Source organism: Macaca fascicularis, chromosome 1, assembly GCF_037993035.2.
Source record: "Macaca fascicularis isolate 582-1 chromosome 1, T2T-MFA8v1.1".
Classification (NCBI taxonomy): Eukaryota; Metazoa; Chordata; class Mammalia; order Primates; family Cercopithecidae; genus Macaca; species Macaca fascicularis.
In genome coordinates, this window is record NC_088375.1 from 172,556,340 (window position 1) to 172,572,214 (window position 15,875).

The window sequence follows — 15,875 nt, forward strand, 5'->3', positions numbered from 1 at the left end:
TAACAGGTTGTGTTTGGGAATACCATGCCCTAATAGGCACTCTCGCAAGACACAGGAAGTGGGTAAATGTGCAGCTGCTCAATGTGGCCCAAAAGCAAATACCAAATGACTTAAGGGTTTTATGGCAGTTCACTGGGCCCAATTAACAGGTGATAAGATCTAAGATCTGCACAGGTAAAAGCAAGCTTGTATTTAATGTATAGTATAGCTTTCTAGAAAGAGACAGATTCCTTCTTATTCCTCCTTTCGAAGACCTTTATCTCTCTCTCTGTCTTTTTTTTTTTTTTTTTTTTGAGATGGAGTCTCACTCTGTTGCCCAGGCTGGAGTGTAGTGGTGCCATCTGGGTTCATGGCAACCACTGCCTCCCAGATTCAAGGGATTTTCATGTCTCAGCCTCCCAAGTAGCTGGGATCACAGGTGTGTACCACCAGGCTAATTTTTGTGTTTTTTAGTAGAGAAGGGTTTCACCATGTTGACCAGGCTGGTCTTGAACTCAGGTGATCCGCCCACCTCAGGCTCCCAAAGTGCTGGGATTATAGACGTGAGCCACTATGCCCAGCCTTGAAGACCTTTATTTCTTTAGGAAACTAAAGCAGTTCAACAAGATCTGTTCATAAACAAATGACTGTGATAAAACCAAAGAAGAAAAAAAATTGTAATATCAATTTGAAATACTTCTCAGAGATCTTCAAAATTTATTTAAAAATTAAATTCCAATTAAAAAAATTACAATGAAGTTAAAAATAATTACTCAGGCTGGGCACAGTGACACACACCTACCAGCACTTTGGATGGCCGAGGTGGGTGGATCGCCTGAGCTCAGTAGTTTGAAATCAGCCTGGGCAACGTGGCGAAACCCCATCTCTACCAAAAACAACAATTAGTCAGATGTGGTGGCGTGCGCCTGGAGTCCTAGCTACTGAGGCAAGAGAATTGCTTGAACCCGGGGAGGCGGAGGTTGCAGTGAGCTGAGACCATGCCACTGCACTCCAGCCTCGGTGACAAGAGCAAAACTCCATCTCAAAAAAAAGAAAAAGAATGCAGAATGCACTGATTCGAGGCTTGCACAGCACAAACCTTTCTGCCTCAGCCCCCAGTGCCTATTATTTTCTTTTTTTTTTTTTTTTTTTTTTTTGAGACGGAGTCTCGCTGTGTCGCCCAGGCTGGAGTGCAGTGGCCGGATCTCAGCTCACTGCAAGCTCTGCCTCCCGGGTTTTTACGCCATTCTCCTGCCTCAGCCTCCCGAGTAGCTGGGACTACAGGCGCCCGCCACCTCGCCCGGCTAGTTTTTTGTATTTTTTAGTAGAGACGGGGTTTCACCGTGTTAGCCAGGATGGTCTCGAACTCCTGACCTCGTGATCCGCCCGTCTCGGCCTCCCAAAGTGCTGGGATTACAGGCTTGAGCCACCGCGCCCGGCCAGTGCCTATTATTTTCAAGAAGAAGGCCAAATCTTTTTTCTAGTTCAGAACAATATTTCCAAGGACACCTTCTAAAGAGTGGCACTGCTCCTTATGCTGTGTTGCTGAAAGAAGACACTCTAAAAATCTGTAAGCATCTGCTTCCGTAATAGAGTCCAAAGAAAACTGCACTTCTTGTGGCTCCGCCATTGTAAAAGAACTCTTCTTTCACTATTCTGGTGTGAGAATTTCCTATAAGATTCAAATGAAATAAGCATACATGCACACATCCAGGTTTAACCCAAAGTAAAGCTAAGCAAAGCACTTAAAAAAAAATCTCACCTAGGTTTAATTTTTTTTAAAAAGTACATTAAAAAAGAAAATATACCTTTGCAAATACAGTCTTGACATAAATTGGCAGGTCTCCATGGGGACTTCCATAACCCCCTACAATACTAAACCCCAATCCTGCAGAGCCTTTCTCCAAAGTAATAATCTTAGGTGGAGGTGTTCTGAAAACACAATGCATGCTGTTTAATTCCAGAATAGATATCGAGAGGGAATTTCATTTTATTGGAAGAATACAGATTTGAGAGAGACTTTCATACTGCAAAACTATGAAGTTTGGTTTATCAAATCAAACTCTCAGAAAGCAATCTAGAAAGTTATTTTAAAACTTCTCACGTCATGCCAATTAATCACCTATATTCTTGATGTTTTAGAGGTTTCTCTTCCATAAAACTCACTGATTTCTAATTAAAGATAAAGTCATGATGCTGAAATTATCAAAGCACTCTTCTATATGCTTAGTTTTTAACTCTTTTCATTTATTTATTTTTTTGAGACGGAGCTGGGACTATGGGTGCGTGCCATGCCTGGCTAATTTTTGTATTTTTAGTAGAGATGGGGTTTCACCATGTTGGCCAGGCTGGTCCCGAACTCCTGACCTCAAATGATCTGCCTGCCTCGACCTCCCAAAGTGCTGGGATTACAGGCATGAGCCATTGCACCCAGCCAGTTTTTAACTTTTAAACTTACGGCTGACAGCTGAAGGAAGCTGTCATCACATCCTTGAAGCATGTGCATGGAAAGAGAGGCAGCGTATCTCCTAGTGTGGTGGGAGACTTCAAGTGAACTCTTGTCCGTAATAGGCAGCAGCAGCCTGCAATTCAGGAAACTGCTGCTCCTTTTCTTTTATCTTTTTTTTTCTTTTGAGACAGAGTCTTGCTCTGTCGCCCAGGCTGGAGTGTAGTGGCACAATCTTGGCTCACTGCAACCTCCACCTCCCAGGTTCAAGCGATCCTCCTGCCTCGGCCTCCTGAGTAGCTGGGATTACACGGGTGTGCTACCATGCCCAGTTAAGTTTTGTATTTTTAGTAGAGACGAGGTTTCGCCACGTTGGCCAGGCTGGTCTCGAACTCCTGACCTCAGGTGATCCATCTGACGCCTCACGAAGTGCTGGGATTGCAGGTGTGAGCTGCCGCACCCAGACTGCTGTTCCTTTTCTGCCTCAATGCCCTGGCCACTTCCACCTAAGGCAGGAACTCATTCCTCAAACTCACTTCTAATGTGAGGTTCTCCTGCCTCTCTTGGGAGGATGGGTTCCACATCCTTTTTTTCTTTTTTTGAGACAGAGTCTCGTTCTGTCACCCAGGCTGGAGTGCAGTGGTGCGGTCTCGGCTCACAGCAACCTCCGCCTCCCAGGTTCAATCAATTCTCCTAGTCTCAGCCTCCCGAGTAGCTGGGATTACAGGCGTCTGCCACCACATCCGGCTAATTTTTGTATTTTTATAGAGACGAGGTTTCACCATGTTGGCCAGGCTGGTCTCGAACTCCTGACCTCAGGTGATCCACCTGCCTCGGCCTCCCAAAGTGCTGGGATTACAGGCGTGAGCCACCGTGCCTGGCCTCCACATCCTTTTCTGTGCTTCCCCTGCACTGAGTCCAAATTTCCATTTCGGCACTGACTATATCATATTGTAATTACTTTGCCATCCATTTCCTCTACCAGACTATGACCTCTTTGTCTTAGTCATCTGAGCCTTCCCAGCACCATGTGTGGTGCTTGTCAGAAACTCAGGATCATGACTGTGTAAATGAGAACTGAAATCCAGGAGAGAAGAGAGAAACCAAGGTGAAGCAAAATGGAGAAAGAAAATCTGTTTCAAGTGTAAAATTTAGCTTTTCAAAGCTTCATCCAGTGTGGAAGTCTTCTCTCTCAGAAACAACATGGCTAAAAATTAAATTACGTATGTGGGTTCCCAGTAATTTAATCTTAATGAAAGCTTAGGTGATGCCAATTTCTTATTCCCAAATGCTATTGCTCAAAAGGCAGAAACCCAGACCCTGTCTTATTTATGATAGGTAATTCACATTTGTGTACTGGCAGCATCCTTTGTTTTGTGGCAACATGCATGTCTGAGAGGCAAAGTCATCTCATATAAACTCAGCCATTCATGTACTTACAGAAATTTGCAAAATGGGGACACAAGCGATCTTTGAATATATTGTTCTATTTAACTAGAATATTCTTCCTCTTCAATTTCGCTGGGTTTATTAAAGGGTTTTCAGCTGGTTCACATTGTTACCAGTTGTTTGTTGATGTACTTACTGGTTGTTTACAGCAGACATCCATAGTTACTGCTGATGATCTATGCTATATAAATTGTTAACTGATTTTTTGTTTGTTTGTTTTTGTTTTTTGAGATGGAGTTCCGCTCTTGTTGCCCAGGCTGGAGTGCAATGGCATGATCTCAGCTCACCGCGACCTCCACCTCCTGGGTTCAAGTGATTCTCCTGCCTCAGCCTCCCAAGTAGCTGGGATTACAGGCATGCGCCACCATGCCTGGCTAATTTTGTATTTTTAGTAGAGATGGGGTTTCTCCATGTTGGTTAGGCTGGTCTTGAACTCCTGACCTCAGGTGATCTGTCTGCCTTGGCGTCCCAAAGTGCTGGGATTACAGGCGTGAGCCACCACGCCCGGCCTTGTTAACTGTTTTTTTTTTTTTTTTTTTTTTTTTGAGACGGAGTCTGGCTCTGTCGCCCAGGCTGGAGTGCAGTGGCCGGATCTCAGCTCACTGCAAGCTCCGCCTCCCGGGTTTACGCCATTCTCCTGCCTCAGCCTCCCGAGTAGCTGGGACTACAGGCGCCCGCCATCTCGCCCGGCTAGTTTTTTTGTATTTTTAGTAGAGACGGGGTTTCACCATGTTAGCCAGGATGGTCTCGATCTCCTGACCTTGTGATCCGCCCATCTCGGCCTCCCAAAGTGCTGGGATTACAGGCTTGAGCCACCGCGCCCGGCCTTGTTAACTGTTTTTAACTGTTCTGTTTGTCTTTACATATTTTTATAAACACAGAGTCTGACTATGTTGCCCACGCCTTGGCCTCTCAAAGTGCTGGGATTACAGGAGTGAGCCACCACACTTAACTATTTTGAATGCCACCTGCTTATTCCAAATATTTTTCTTTTTTTTGAGACAGGGTCTTGTTCTGTCTCCTAGGCTGGAGTACAGTGGAACAATCGCAGCCCATTGCAGCCTCAGACTCCTGGGTTCAAGTGATCCTCCCGCCTCAGCCTCTTGAGTAGCTGGGACTACAAGCATGCACCACTATGCCTGGCTCCAGGCAGGCTCCAGTTCTCTTATGCTTAAGCATTAGCTTCTCCAACTACACTCCTTCATTGAGTTATGCCCTATATCCATGGTTTCACAGGACCCTCTCTCAATGAATTTAGCTCTCCTATAGTTATCTTTTATAACCATGGATTTATGGGTCTGTTCTTCCACTTCTCTGGCAGCTCTTTGGGGACTGGGGCAGTATCTTTACTTACATTTCTAAGTTTGCATCCTCAGGACCTAGCACTTGTATCTAAGTGTCTGGCCTTAGAATGGTGCTCAATAAATATCTGTTGAGATACTGATGAATTGTCCCCTATAGCTGAATGATTACGACGTTATGAATAAGGCTCTACTTTTCCCCACTTCGTGGCCTTACAGGCACTCTCAGTAACAGCTCACTGGCCGGATACAAATTCGATTCATGTTTCTTCTTTCAAACACAGCCCCCATTTCCAAAGATACTGGAATGGGAACCTAGATGCCCAAAGCCATTGTTTTAGAGCTACCTCCTGTGGCCCCAAATCATTAAAGAGCTTTATAATTGTGCCTATTTATACTCAGGGATGTGTTTTCAGGGGAAGAGGGAGGAGTGTGGCTCTACTCCTCAACTGGCAACATCAGATGGAATTTGCCTCCATTGATCTCACAATATCATAACATTTTCTTTTTTTTTTTTTTTTTTGAGACGGAGTTTCGCTCTGTCGCCCAGGCTGGAGTGCAGTGGCCAGATCTCAGCTCACTGCAAGCTCCGCCTCCCGGGTTCACGCCATTCTCCTGCCTCAGCCTCCCGAGTAGCTGGGACTACAGGCGCCCGCCACCTCGCCGGGCTAGTTTTTTGTATTTTTTAGTAGAGACGGGGTTTCACCGGGTTAGCCAGGATGGTCTCGATCTCCTGACCTCGTGATCCGCCCGTCTCGGCCTCCCAAAAGTGCTGGGATTACAGGCTTGAGCCACCGCGCCCGGCCTATCATAACATTTTCAACCAATTAGTTTAAATTTACTTTCATATAGAAGACTAGTTAAAAAAAAAAAAAAAAAAATCCCAATGTTTGTTCTGAGTGATTTTAAAATTCCTTTAAGCTTGTTGTTCCCAGCCTGCCAGAGGCCATGGAATTATAGCAAAGGAATTAAGATTACAAGGGGATCTCTGTGTTTCCACAGACACATCAAAGGATGCTAAAGGTACACTGTACTTCCTATAAAGGTCCTTTTTTTTTTTTTTTTTTTTTTTTTTTAAGGAAAAGGCCACCATAATTTGAAAAATGTTATATTTCTATGTTTTGTTGTATTTTTATGGCAGGCATGTATTACTTTTATAATGAGAAAAAGGTAGAATGAGCTTAATTTAATATTCTTTCCTCAAGAAAAATAAACTCAAAGATGTCATTTAGGTGGGGAACTACGAGGAAAAAGTTGGATGGGCTATGACCATGAGATCCTTCAAATGAACCATCCAGATCTGTCAACAAACATTTATTAAGCACCTACTAGTGACCAGGCACTGCTGGTACCTGCGAGGAATAGCTTTAGGCAGCATTTCTCAAAGTGTAGATCCTTTGCCCACCTGTAGCAGAATCACTCTGGGAAACTTGTTAACATCAGGTTTCTGGAATCCACCATAGACCACCTAGTCAGAATTTTGGGATGTGGCCTGGGAATTAGCATCTTTAAACATGCTACCTAGATTACTCTTTTTTTTTTTTTTTTGAGATGGAGTTTTCCTCTTATTGCCCAGGCTGGAGTTCAGTGGTGCAATCTTGGCTCACTGCAGCCTCTGCCTCCTGGGTTCAAGCAATTCTCCTGCCTCAGCCTCCTGAGTAGCTGGGATTACAGGCACCTGCTACTACGCCTGGCTAATTTTTTATATTTTTAATAGAGACAGGGTTTCACATGTTGGCCAGACTGGTCTCGAACTCTTGACCTCAGGTGATCCACCTGCCTCGGCTTCCCAAAATGCAGGCATTACAGGCATGAGCCACTGTGCCCGGCCCTTAGATTACTCTTATGCACATTCTAGTTTGAGAAACCCTGCTTTAATGAATGACTTTAACTGCAATGACTGGTTTTAATGAAACATGTCAGCAAGTATAACAACAAGATTTCATCTCAGAACAAGATTTTAGCCTAGAAGTTCAGGAAACATGGCTCCTTGCACAATAAAGCAGGGTGCACTTGGGCTATACATCCGTGGTTTCTTAGGGAAGCAGGCATAGGCACTGTGTCAAAGTGACCAGGTGCAGCATGTGCACAGGCCCTGCAACAGTGGTCTTTCAAGAACTCATATGGTGGAATTAAGCTTTGTGAGAAATAAGGATTCCCTAGAATTTAGAAAAAGTCATGGGTGCTTTGGCCTCCTCTCCTTTAGAGTGCACTTGAGTATCTGGAAAAGTTCTTCTGAGCTTTGCCCACATGCATAATAGGCCCTCTGCATCTGAAATACTCACTCTGTGTCTTCTCGATGGTGTTCAGCAGTGGGTGAACCAAGGTGGTAGCCTGTAGACATGTTTTCAAGCTGAGCTGCTATGGCACTTATGTTGGTATCTGCTACAACCTGGGGAAAAAGTGAAAACAAGGTATTTTATTATAAGGAAGGGGAGAATTAGAGAAACCATGCTATATCCAAGGGTCAGTTCTCAATCCTGATCTTATCCAACTTATCTGGACCATTTGACACAATGGACTATTCTCTCTTTCAGACTTTTTTTTTTTCTGTTTTTTTTTTTGTTTTGTTTTTTGAGACGGAGTCTCGCTCTGTCGCCCAGGCTGGAGTGCAGTGGCCGGATCTCGGCTCACTGCAAGCTCCGCCTCCTGGGTTTACGCCATTCTCCTGCCTCAGCCTCCTGAGTAGCTGGGACTACAGGCGCCCGCCACTGCGCCCGGCTAATTTTTTGTATTTTTAGTAGAGACGGGGTTTCACCGTGGTCTCGATCTCCTGACCTTGTGATCCGCCCGCCTCGGCCTCCCAAAGCAGACTTTTTTTTTTTTTAAGACAGGGTCTCACTCTGTTGCTCAGGCTGGAGTGCAGTGATATGATTTCAACTCACTGTAGCCTTGACTTCCCAGGCTCAAGTGATCGTCCCACCTCAGCCTCCCACGTAGCTGGGACCACAGGCATGCACCACCAGGCCCGGCTAATTTTTTTTTTTTTTGAGATAGAGTTTCACTCTTGTCACCCGGGCTGGAGTGCAGTGGTGCGATCTTGGCTCACTGCAAACTCTGCCTCCCAGGTTCAAGTGATTCTCCTGACTGAGCCTCCTAACTGGGATTACAGACACCCGCCACCATGCCTGACTAATTTTTTTTTTTTTGAGACGGAGTCTCGCTCTGTCACCAGGCTGGAGTGCAGTGGCACGATCTTGGCTCACTATAACCTCCGCCTCCTGGATTCAAGCTATTCTCCGCCTCAACCTCCCGAGTAGCTGGGACTACAGGCACACGCCACCACGCCTGGCTAATTTCTGTATTTTTAGTAGCGATGGGGTTTCACCATGTTGGCCAGGATCGTCTCCATCTCTTGACCTCATGATCCACCTGCCTTGGCCTCCCAAAGTGCTGGGATTACAGGTGTGAGCCACCGTGCCTGGCCTAATTTTTATATTTTTAGTAGAGACGGGGTTTCACCATGTTGGCCAGGCTGGTCTCAAACTCCTGACCTCAGGTGATCCGCCCACCTTGGCCTCCCAAAGTGCTGGGATTATAGGCGTGAGCCACCACGCCCGGCCCTGGCTAATTTTTTTGTATTTGTAGAGATGGAGTTTTTGCCATGTTGCTCAGGCTGGTCTCCCACATCTGAGCTCAAGTGATCTGCCCACCTTGGTATCCCAAAGTGTTGGTATTATAAGTATGTGCCCCTGTGCCCAGCCTTAAACTATTTTCTTCATTTCTTCGTTTGGCTTCCATGACACCACAATTCATTAGTTTATTTTCCACCGCTTCTGGCCATTCCTTCTATCATTCAAACCTCTAACTGAGGGCCACAGGGCTTAGTCCTTGAGCTTCTTATCTTTTCCATTAAACATATTATCCCATCCCATTGTCTCCCATTCCATCCCATCCCATATCCCATTCCATCCATCTCATGAATGTAAATACCATTTAAGTGATGATAATCCCTGAATCTGTATCTCTAGCTCCAATGCTTACCTAACACCAGATCCATATATCCAGTTGGTGACTGGATATATGGATCTAGTTGTCACTGGGTCCATAGATATCTATGGGACATCTCCAGGAATCTCAAAGCTAACATGTCTAAAATGGAGCCTTTGCTCCCTGCAACCTTTGCTCCTGGAGCCTTTCTTCTTCATCTTGGGCAACTGCAACTTGATGTTTCCAGTTTCAAGGATGGTGTCATCCTTGGCTCATCTCTGTCTCTCACAACCCACATTCCATCCTCATGAAATTCTATTGGTTTTTCTTTCTTTAAAATTTTTTTATTATTTTTATTTTTTTGAGACGGAGTTTCACTCTTATTGCCCAGGCTGGAGTGCAATGGCGCAATCTTGGCTCACCACAACCTCTGCCTCCTGGGTTCAAGCGATTCTCTTGCCTCAGCCTCCCGGTAGCTGGGATTACAGGCATGCACCACCACGCACAGTTAATTGTTTTGTATTTTAGTAGAGACAGGGTTTCTTCATGTTGGTCAGACTGGTCTCGAACTTCTGACCTGAGGTGATCCGCCCGCCTCAGCCTCCCAAAGTGCAGGGATTACAGGCGTGAGCCACCATGGCCGGCAAAATTCTCTTGGTTTTTCTATGAAACCATTTCTAGCCTTCTCACTGGTCTCCTCGCTTCAGCCCCTCCATCCATAGCGGCTAGGATGTTTCTGTTACAATGGAGCAGATTATTCCAATATTTTGCTTAAAACTGTCCAAAGAAAGCCGACTCTCTTGGACCACCACTGAAGTCCCTCTTATGACCTCTAGGGTCATCTGCAGTGATGTGCCCTGTGACATCTCTGCCTCTCCCCTAACATTCTCCTCGGTATTCTCTCTGCCCTTTGTGCCGGCCTCCTCGCTGTTTCTCTCACGTGCCAGACACATCCCCACCTCAGCACTTGAACCGCTGTGCCTTCTGCCTGGCACGTTCTGTATTTGGCATCTGTGTGGCTGGCTTCTTCCCTACTCTTAGGCCTTTAAGCCACCTTCCCTGGTCACTGTAACTAACCTTTCCACGCCAACATCCCAGCTCCATGTTTCATGTTCCCCTTCCCTGCTTCCTGGTTCCTTCTAAATATTTATTTATTTCATTTATTTATTTATTTTTTTTATTTTTGAGACAGAGTCTCACTCTGTCACCCAGGCTGGAGTGCAGTGGCACGATCTTGGCTCACTGTAGCCTCTGCCTCCCGAGTTCAAGCAATTCTCATGCCTCAGCCTCCCAAGTAGCTGGGATTATAGGCACAGGCCACCATGCCTGGCTAATTTTTTTGTATTTTTAGTAGAGACGGGGTTTCACCATGTTGGCTAGGCTGGTCTTGAACTCCTGACCTCAAGTGATCTGTCCGTCTTGGCCTCACAAAGTGCTGAGATTACAGGCATGAGCCACCACGCCTGGCCTTTTATTTTTTGAGACAGGGACTCGCTGTCGCCCAGGCTGGAGTCCAGTGGTATGATCTCAGCTCACTGCAGCCTCGACCTCCTGGGCTCAAGAGATCCTCCCACCTCATCCTCCAAGTAGCTGGACTACCGGCATGCACCACCATGCCCAGCTAACTTTTTGGTTTTTGTAGCAACAGTGTCTCACTGTGTTGCTCAGGCTGGTCTTAAACTCCTGGGCTCAAGTAATCCTCCCACCTTGGCTCCAAAAGTAGGGAGGATTACAGGCGTGAGCCACCCCACCTGGCCTGTTTCCTTCTTACCACCATCACTATCTAATGAACTGCATACATCTTACCTTGTTTATCTTATTTATTGTCTATCGCTTCATATTAGAATGTGAGGGCAGGAAGTTTGTCTGCTTTGTTCACTCCTGTATTCCCCATCACATAGAAGAGTGCCTAGCACAGAGCAGGTGCTCAGTAAATAACTGGTGAATGAAAGAATGGATGAATATCTCTGACTCCCTGAGATTTGCCTCTTAGATAGTCCTGAACAAAGGTATAGTAGAATAGGCTGTGTACTGTGGCTTGCACCTGTAATCCCAGCACTTTTGGAAGCCGAGGTGGGCGGATCACTCGAGCTCAGGAGTTCAAGACCAGCCTGGGTAACATGACAAAACTCTGTCTCTACTAAAAATACAAAAAACATTAGCCGGTGTGGTGGCACACGCCTGGAGTCCCAGCTACTCGGAAGGCAGAGGTTGCAATGAGCAGAGATCATATCACCACATTCCAGAGTAAAACTCTGTCTCAAAAAAGAAAATAATAAAAATAACCAAAGAAACCCACAAACGCACACAAAAACAAACGTATAGTAGAATAATGGCATTTAAACACTCACTTTATATTTGCATTCTCCAAATCACTTTCTTTTTTTTTTTGCAAATAACATTCTAAAGCATTTAGAAGAAATACAGTATAGCTCTGGGAGTCCACAACAGGACTCAGGATGGAGTTCCGGAGTTCAGTGTCAGCCACTTATCAATGCCGGATCTGAGTTTCAGCTTCCTCATCTATTAAATGGGAATCATAAAAGTCTGCTTTGCCGCCTTATCCTGGAGTTGTCTTCCACCTCAACTAGTTACCAGAGATACTTTCTCAAGAGCTCCTTGTTACCCCTGCTTCTAGGTTATAATTCTCACTGCACAAATACAGAGGGAACTTGGCCTGCCAGCACTGCAAAGCTTGACTTGATTGCAGTTTCAGAAAAGGCCAACAGAGGGCACGGCTGCCTAAACTGCTAAATTAAGCTTCATCTCTTAAGTAGAGCAGAAAAAGAAAGGCAACAGGCCTGCCCCAGAACACATTTTGGGTGAAGCATCCTATTCTGGGGAAAACAGTGCTACGTCCAAGTTACAGAATCTTCTGGAAATACCAGTGTAAGAAGAATGACGGAATGAATTGGGAAATATTTAGGATGAAAGATTAAAGGAGGAAACGACAGATTTCTCCCTGCCCCCAAGTTCTGTTCTCTTCCACAGCAAGTGTACTGGAAGGGTTAACTTGTCCATGAACTCTTTTATCCTCCCTACTTTTGGAGTCTACCATCTTTATAAACCTACCCCTCTCCAGTTTCCATCCCCATCTCCTACCCAAACTTCCATGACCCACATTCTTCTGGCTTTCCTTCTGTGGGGGCCTGTTTCTCCATCTCTTTGCTCTTCTTCCATTCATCTCTTATGATGCAGTCCTGGGCCCATTGTCCCCTTGCACACTCAGGCTCAAGTGACAGCATGTACATTCCCATAGCTTTACATTCCAACAACGTGCTCACAATCCCAGCTTAGGCCAGGCGTGGTGGCTCACGCCTGTAATCCCAGCACTTTGGGAGGCAGAGAGGGCTGGATCACCTGAGGTAAAGAGTTCAAGACCAGCCTGGCCAACGTGGTGAAACCTGGTCTCTACTAAAAATAAAAAAAATCAGCTGGGTGTGGTGGCGGGTGCCTGTAATCCCAGCTACTTGGGAGGCTGAGGCAGGAGAGCTGCTTGAACCCAGGAGGCATAGGTTGCAGTGAGCTGAGATCACGCCATGGCACTTCAGCCTGGATGACAGAGCAAGACTCTGTCTCAAAAAATAAATAAATAAATAAAAAAATCCCAGCTTAGTCTGTGATATCCAATTGCCAACTTGACATCTGCATTTTAATATCTCAGAGACGCATCAAAATTAACACAATACCCAAACTTTTGATCCAATAATTCATTTCCTTCATTTCACTTTTCTTCTAGTTTTCCTCATTTTAGTAAATGGCACCTCCAGCTGCCCAGTTAGAAATCTACTAGGTGAAGTAGTGAAAATACTAGTGTGCTGGCTGGTGCCTATCTAACTGGAAAGGATGCTAGGATGCCAGCCACATAGCTGATTGCTCTCTGAATATCTGAGCTCTCCACTCCTGCTTGCCGTATGTAATCCATCAAGTCCCCTGGATTCTACCTCCAAAATCCTTCTCAAAACTGTTTACTTTCCATCTACAGGTGACCATCCTAATTCAGTCCATCATCAAGTGCCTGTTACTGGAATCCCCATTCACCTTTGTCTCACCTCACGCCCACACGGTAGCCAATTACCTTTTCTTTTTTTTTTTTTTTTTTGAGACGGAGTCTCGCTCTGTCTCCCAGGCTGGAGTGCAGTGGCGCGATCTCGGCTCACTGCAAGCTCCGCCTCCCGGGTTCACGCCATTCTCCTGCCTCAGCCTCCCGAGTAGCTGGGACTACAGGCGCCCACAACCGCGCCCGGCTAATTTTTTGTATTTTTAGTAGAGACGGGGTTTCACCGTGGTCTCGATCTCCTGACCTTGTGATCCGCCCGCCTCGGCCTCCCAAAGTGCTGGGATTACAGGCGTGAGCCACCGCGCCCGGCCGCCAATTACCTTTTCAAATATAAAATGGGTATCGGCACTCCCCTGCTTAAAACCTTGTAGTGGTTTCCCTGTGGACTTGGAATAAAATTCAGACTCTCTAATTATGCATATAAAGTTCCCTCCATAGCCTACTCCTCTAATCCCACGTCTCTCTCCACTCCACCCCACATTCCACAGTTCCCTCTGCGGGCAGGGAATTCCCCCCATCCCCCAAACCAGCGTGCCTGGCATCAGCTTAAATGTCACTTCCCTTCTACAAGCCTGCTTTGACCATCCGTGTTTAATTTCTCCTGTTTTCCTCTCCATAGCACTCTCCAAGTATTTCTCACAAATTATGGTGATTAGTATCTATGTGCATGTTGACTGTCTTTCCCACCCAATCACAGGATCCATGAGGATCACGACTGCTTCTCCTCGGCACAATGCTAATGTGTCTAGCACATAACAATTGCTTAATAATTGTGGAGTGAATGAATGAACCTAAAACTGTCATAAGGAATAGGGATTATGGGATTCAATTTTCTGAATTTCCACAGAGCAGGGTGAGACTGATGGAGGTTACAAGGAGATAGGTATTGGGTTCTTAAAGGAGAAAAAAAAAAGTAACAATTAAGGCAGTTATGGAATGGAATGGCACAGTTTGCTAGGACATGAGCACCTCAGTGAAGCAAGCATTCAGATAGAGGCTTGAAATTAACCAATTCAGGATGCAGTGGAGGGGAGGCCTATGCTTTGTGGGAAGTTACACGTGTACTGTTGACAGCTGACCATGAAACAGACTCCATATGTGGCTGAGGAAGAAAGTCACTAAAATAGTGTTTTTTCTAAGGTATCGTCAAATGCCAAGATGTGACAGCAGTCTGCTCCTTCCTTTACTTGCTCATTTGTTCAACATAACGCAGCATCACCATGGCTGAATATAAAATGAGTACTTACTTTATGCTCATTTTATTTTAATTTGTTTATTTAATTAATTATTTTTGAGACAGAGTCTTGCTCTGTTGCCCAGACTGCAGTGCAATGGCACGATCTCGGCTCACTGAAACCTCTGCCTCCAGGGTTCAAGCAATTCTCTTGCCTCAGCCTCCCAAGTAGCTGGTATTACAGGTGTGTGTCACCACGCCCAGCTAATTTTTTTGTATTTTTAGTAGAGACACTACTTTTTTGTATTTTTAGTAGGCTTGTAGTTTTAGTAGGCTTCACCATGTTGGCTAGCCTGGTCTCAAACTCCTGACCTCAGGCGATCCACCTCCCTTAGCCTCCCAAAGTGCTGGGATTACAGGCATGAGTCATCGTATTTGTTTATTTTTGAGACAGAGTCTCACTCTGTTGCCCAGGCTGGAGTGCAGTGGCACAATCTCACCTCACTGTAACCTCCACCTCCCAGGTTCAAGCAATTCTTGTGCCTCAGCCTCTGGAGTAGCTGGGATTACAGGTGCATGCCACCACGCCTGGCCAATTTTTGTATTTTTAGTACAGATGGGGTTTACCATGTTGCCCAGGCTGGTCTTGAACTCCTGGCCTCAAGTGATCTGGCCATCTCAGCCTCCCAAAGTGCTGGGATTACAGGCGTGAGCCACCAGGCCTGGCTATGCTCATTTTACATTCAGCCGTGGTGCTGCTGCATTATGTATGTCTTTAAGCATCCTTCTGAGTCCCTAGAGAGGTAGGTGCTGCTATTAGTCCCATATTACAGATGAGGAACCTGAAGAAGGGAGGCTAAGTCACACAGGTGATAAGGGGTAAAGCCAGGATTTAAATCCAAATCTAGAATTGTCTGTGGTGTGAGGCACATCACCTTGTGTGAGGCAACAGAGTTTATAGGCCATTTTTGGAGCATGGGAAGGGGAGGGGCAGAGGGACAGTGGGACAAGAAGATGCAAATAGAGCAGACAATCATGATGGCATGCGCTTGGCACCAGGGGGTACTTCACTATCCAAGGTACTGCAAGGAGACAGCCTGAGGTGTGGGAGGCATAACACACCCACTACCTCACCCCCACTTCCTAGAAACCTTCCTAGCTTTCTAGGAAGAGAGCTCTCTAGCTTTTTTTTTATTTTTAGAGATGGGGTCTTGCTCTGTCACCCAGGGTGGAGTGCAGTGGTGCAATCATAGCTCACTGCAGCCTTTAACTCCTAGGTTCAAGTGATCCTCCCACTTCAGCCTTCTTTGTAGCTGGGAATACAGGCGTGAGCCACTGAGGCCAGCTCATTGCCTTTTAGAAAGAGATGATCCTTTCAAGAGTCCATGAAATCTGCCATACAAATGGTAAAACCAAAGTCATAGTTTTATTTGGGTGAAAATCAATTTTTTTTTGTTTTTGAGATGGTGTCTCGCTCTATTGCCTAGGCTGGAGTGCAGTGACATGACCTCATGCACCTTACTGCAACCTCTGCCT

The 15,875-nt window shown here is 45.7% G+C and overlaps 1 protein-coding gene across 12 annotated transcripts in view; it reads right to left on the reverse strand.

The window, feature by feature from the left end:
* Positions 1-15,875, reverse strand: part of PATJ (PATJ crumbs cell polarity complex component) — a 426,407-nt gene that overhangs the window by 7,354 nt on the left and 403,178 nt on the right. For 10 of the 12 annotated variants that reach the window (XM_045369962.2, XM_045369973.3, XM_045369972.3 and 7 more), the window contains 2 exons: positions 7,461-7,567; positions 1,788-1,911 (listed from right to left, as the gene is read on the reverse strand). In XM_045369962.2, the coding sequence (XP_045225897.2) occupies positions 1,788-1,911; positions 7,461-7,567 (231 nt within the window). The remainder of the gene's footprint in view (positions 1-1,787; positions 1,912-7,460; positions 7,568-15,875) is intronic. The other 2 variants (XM_045369982.2, XM_074005402.1) reach the window with 1 other exon arrangement.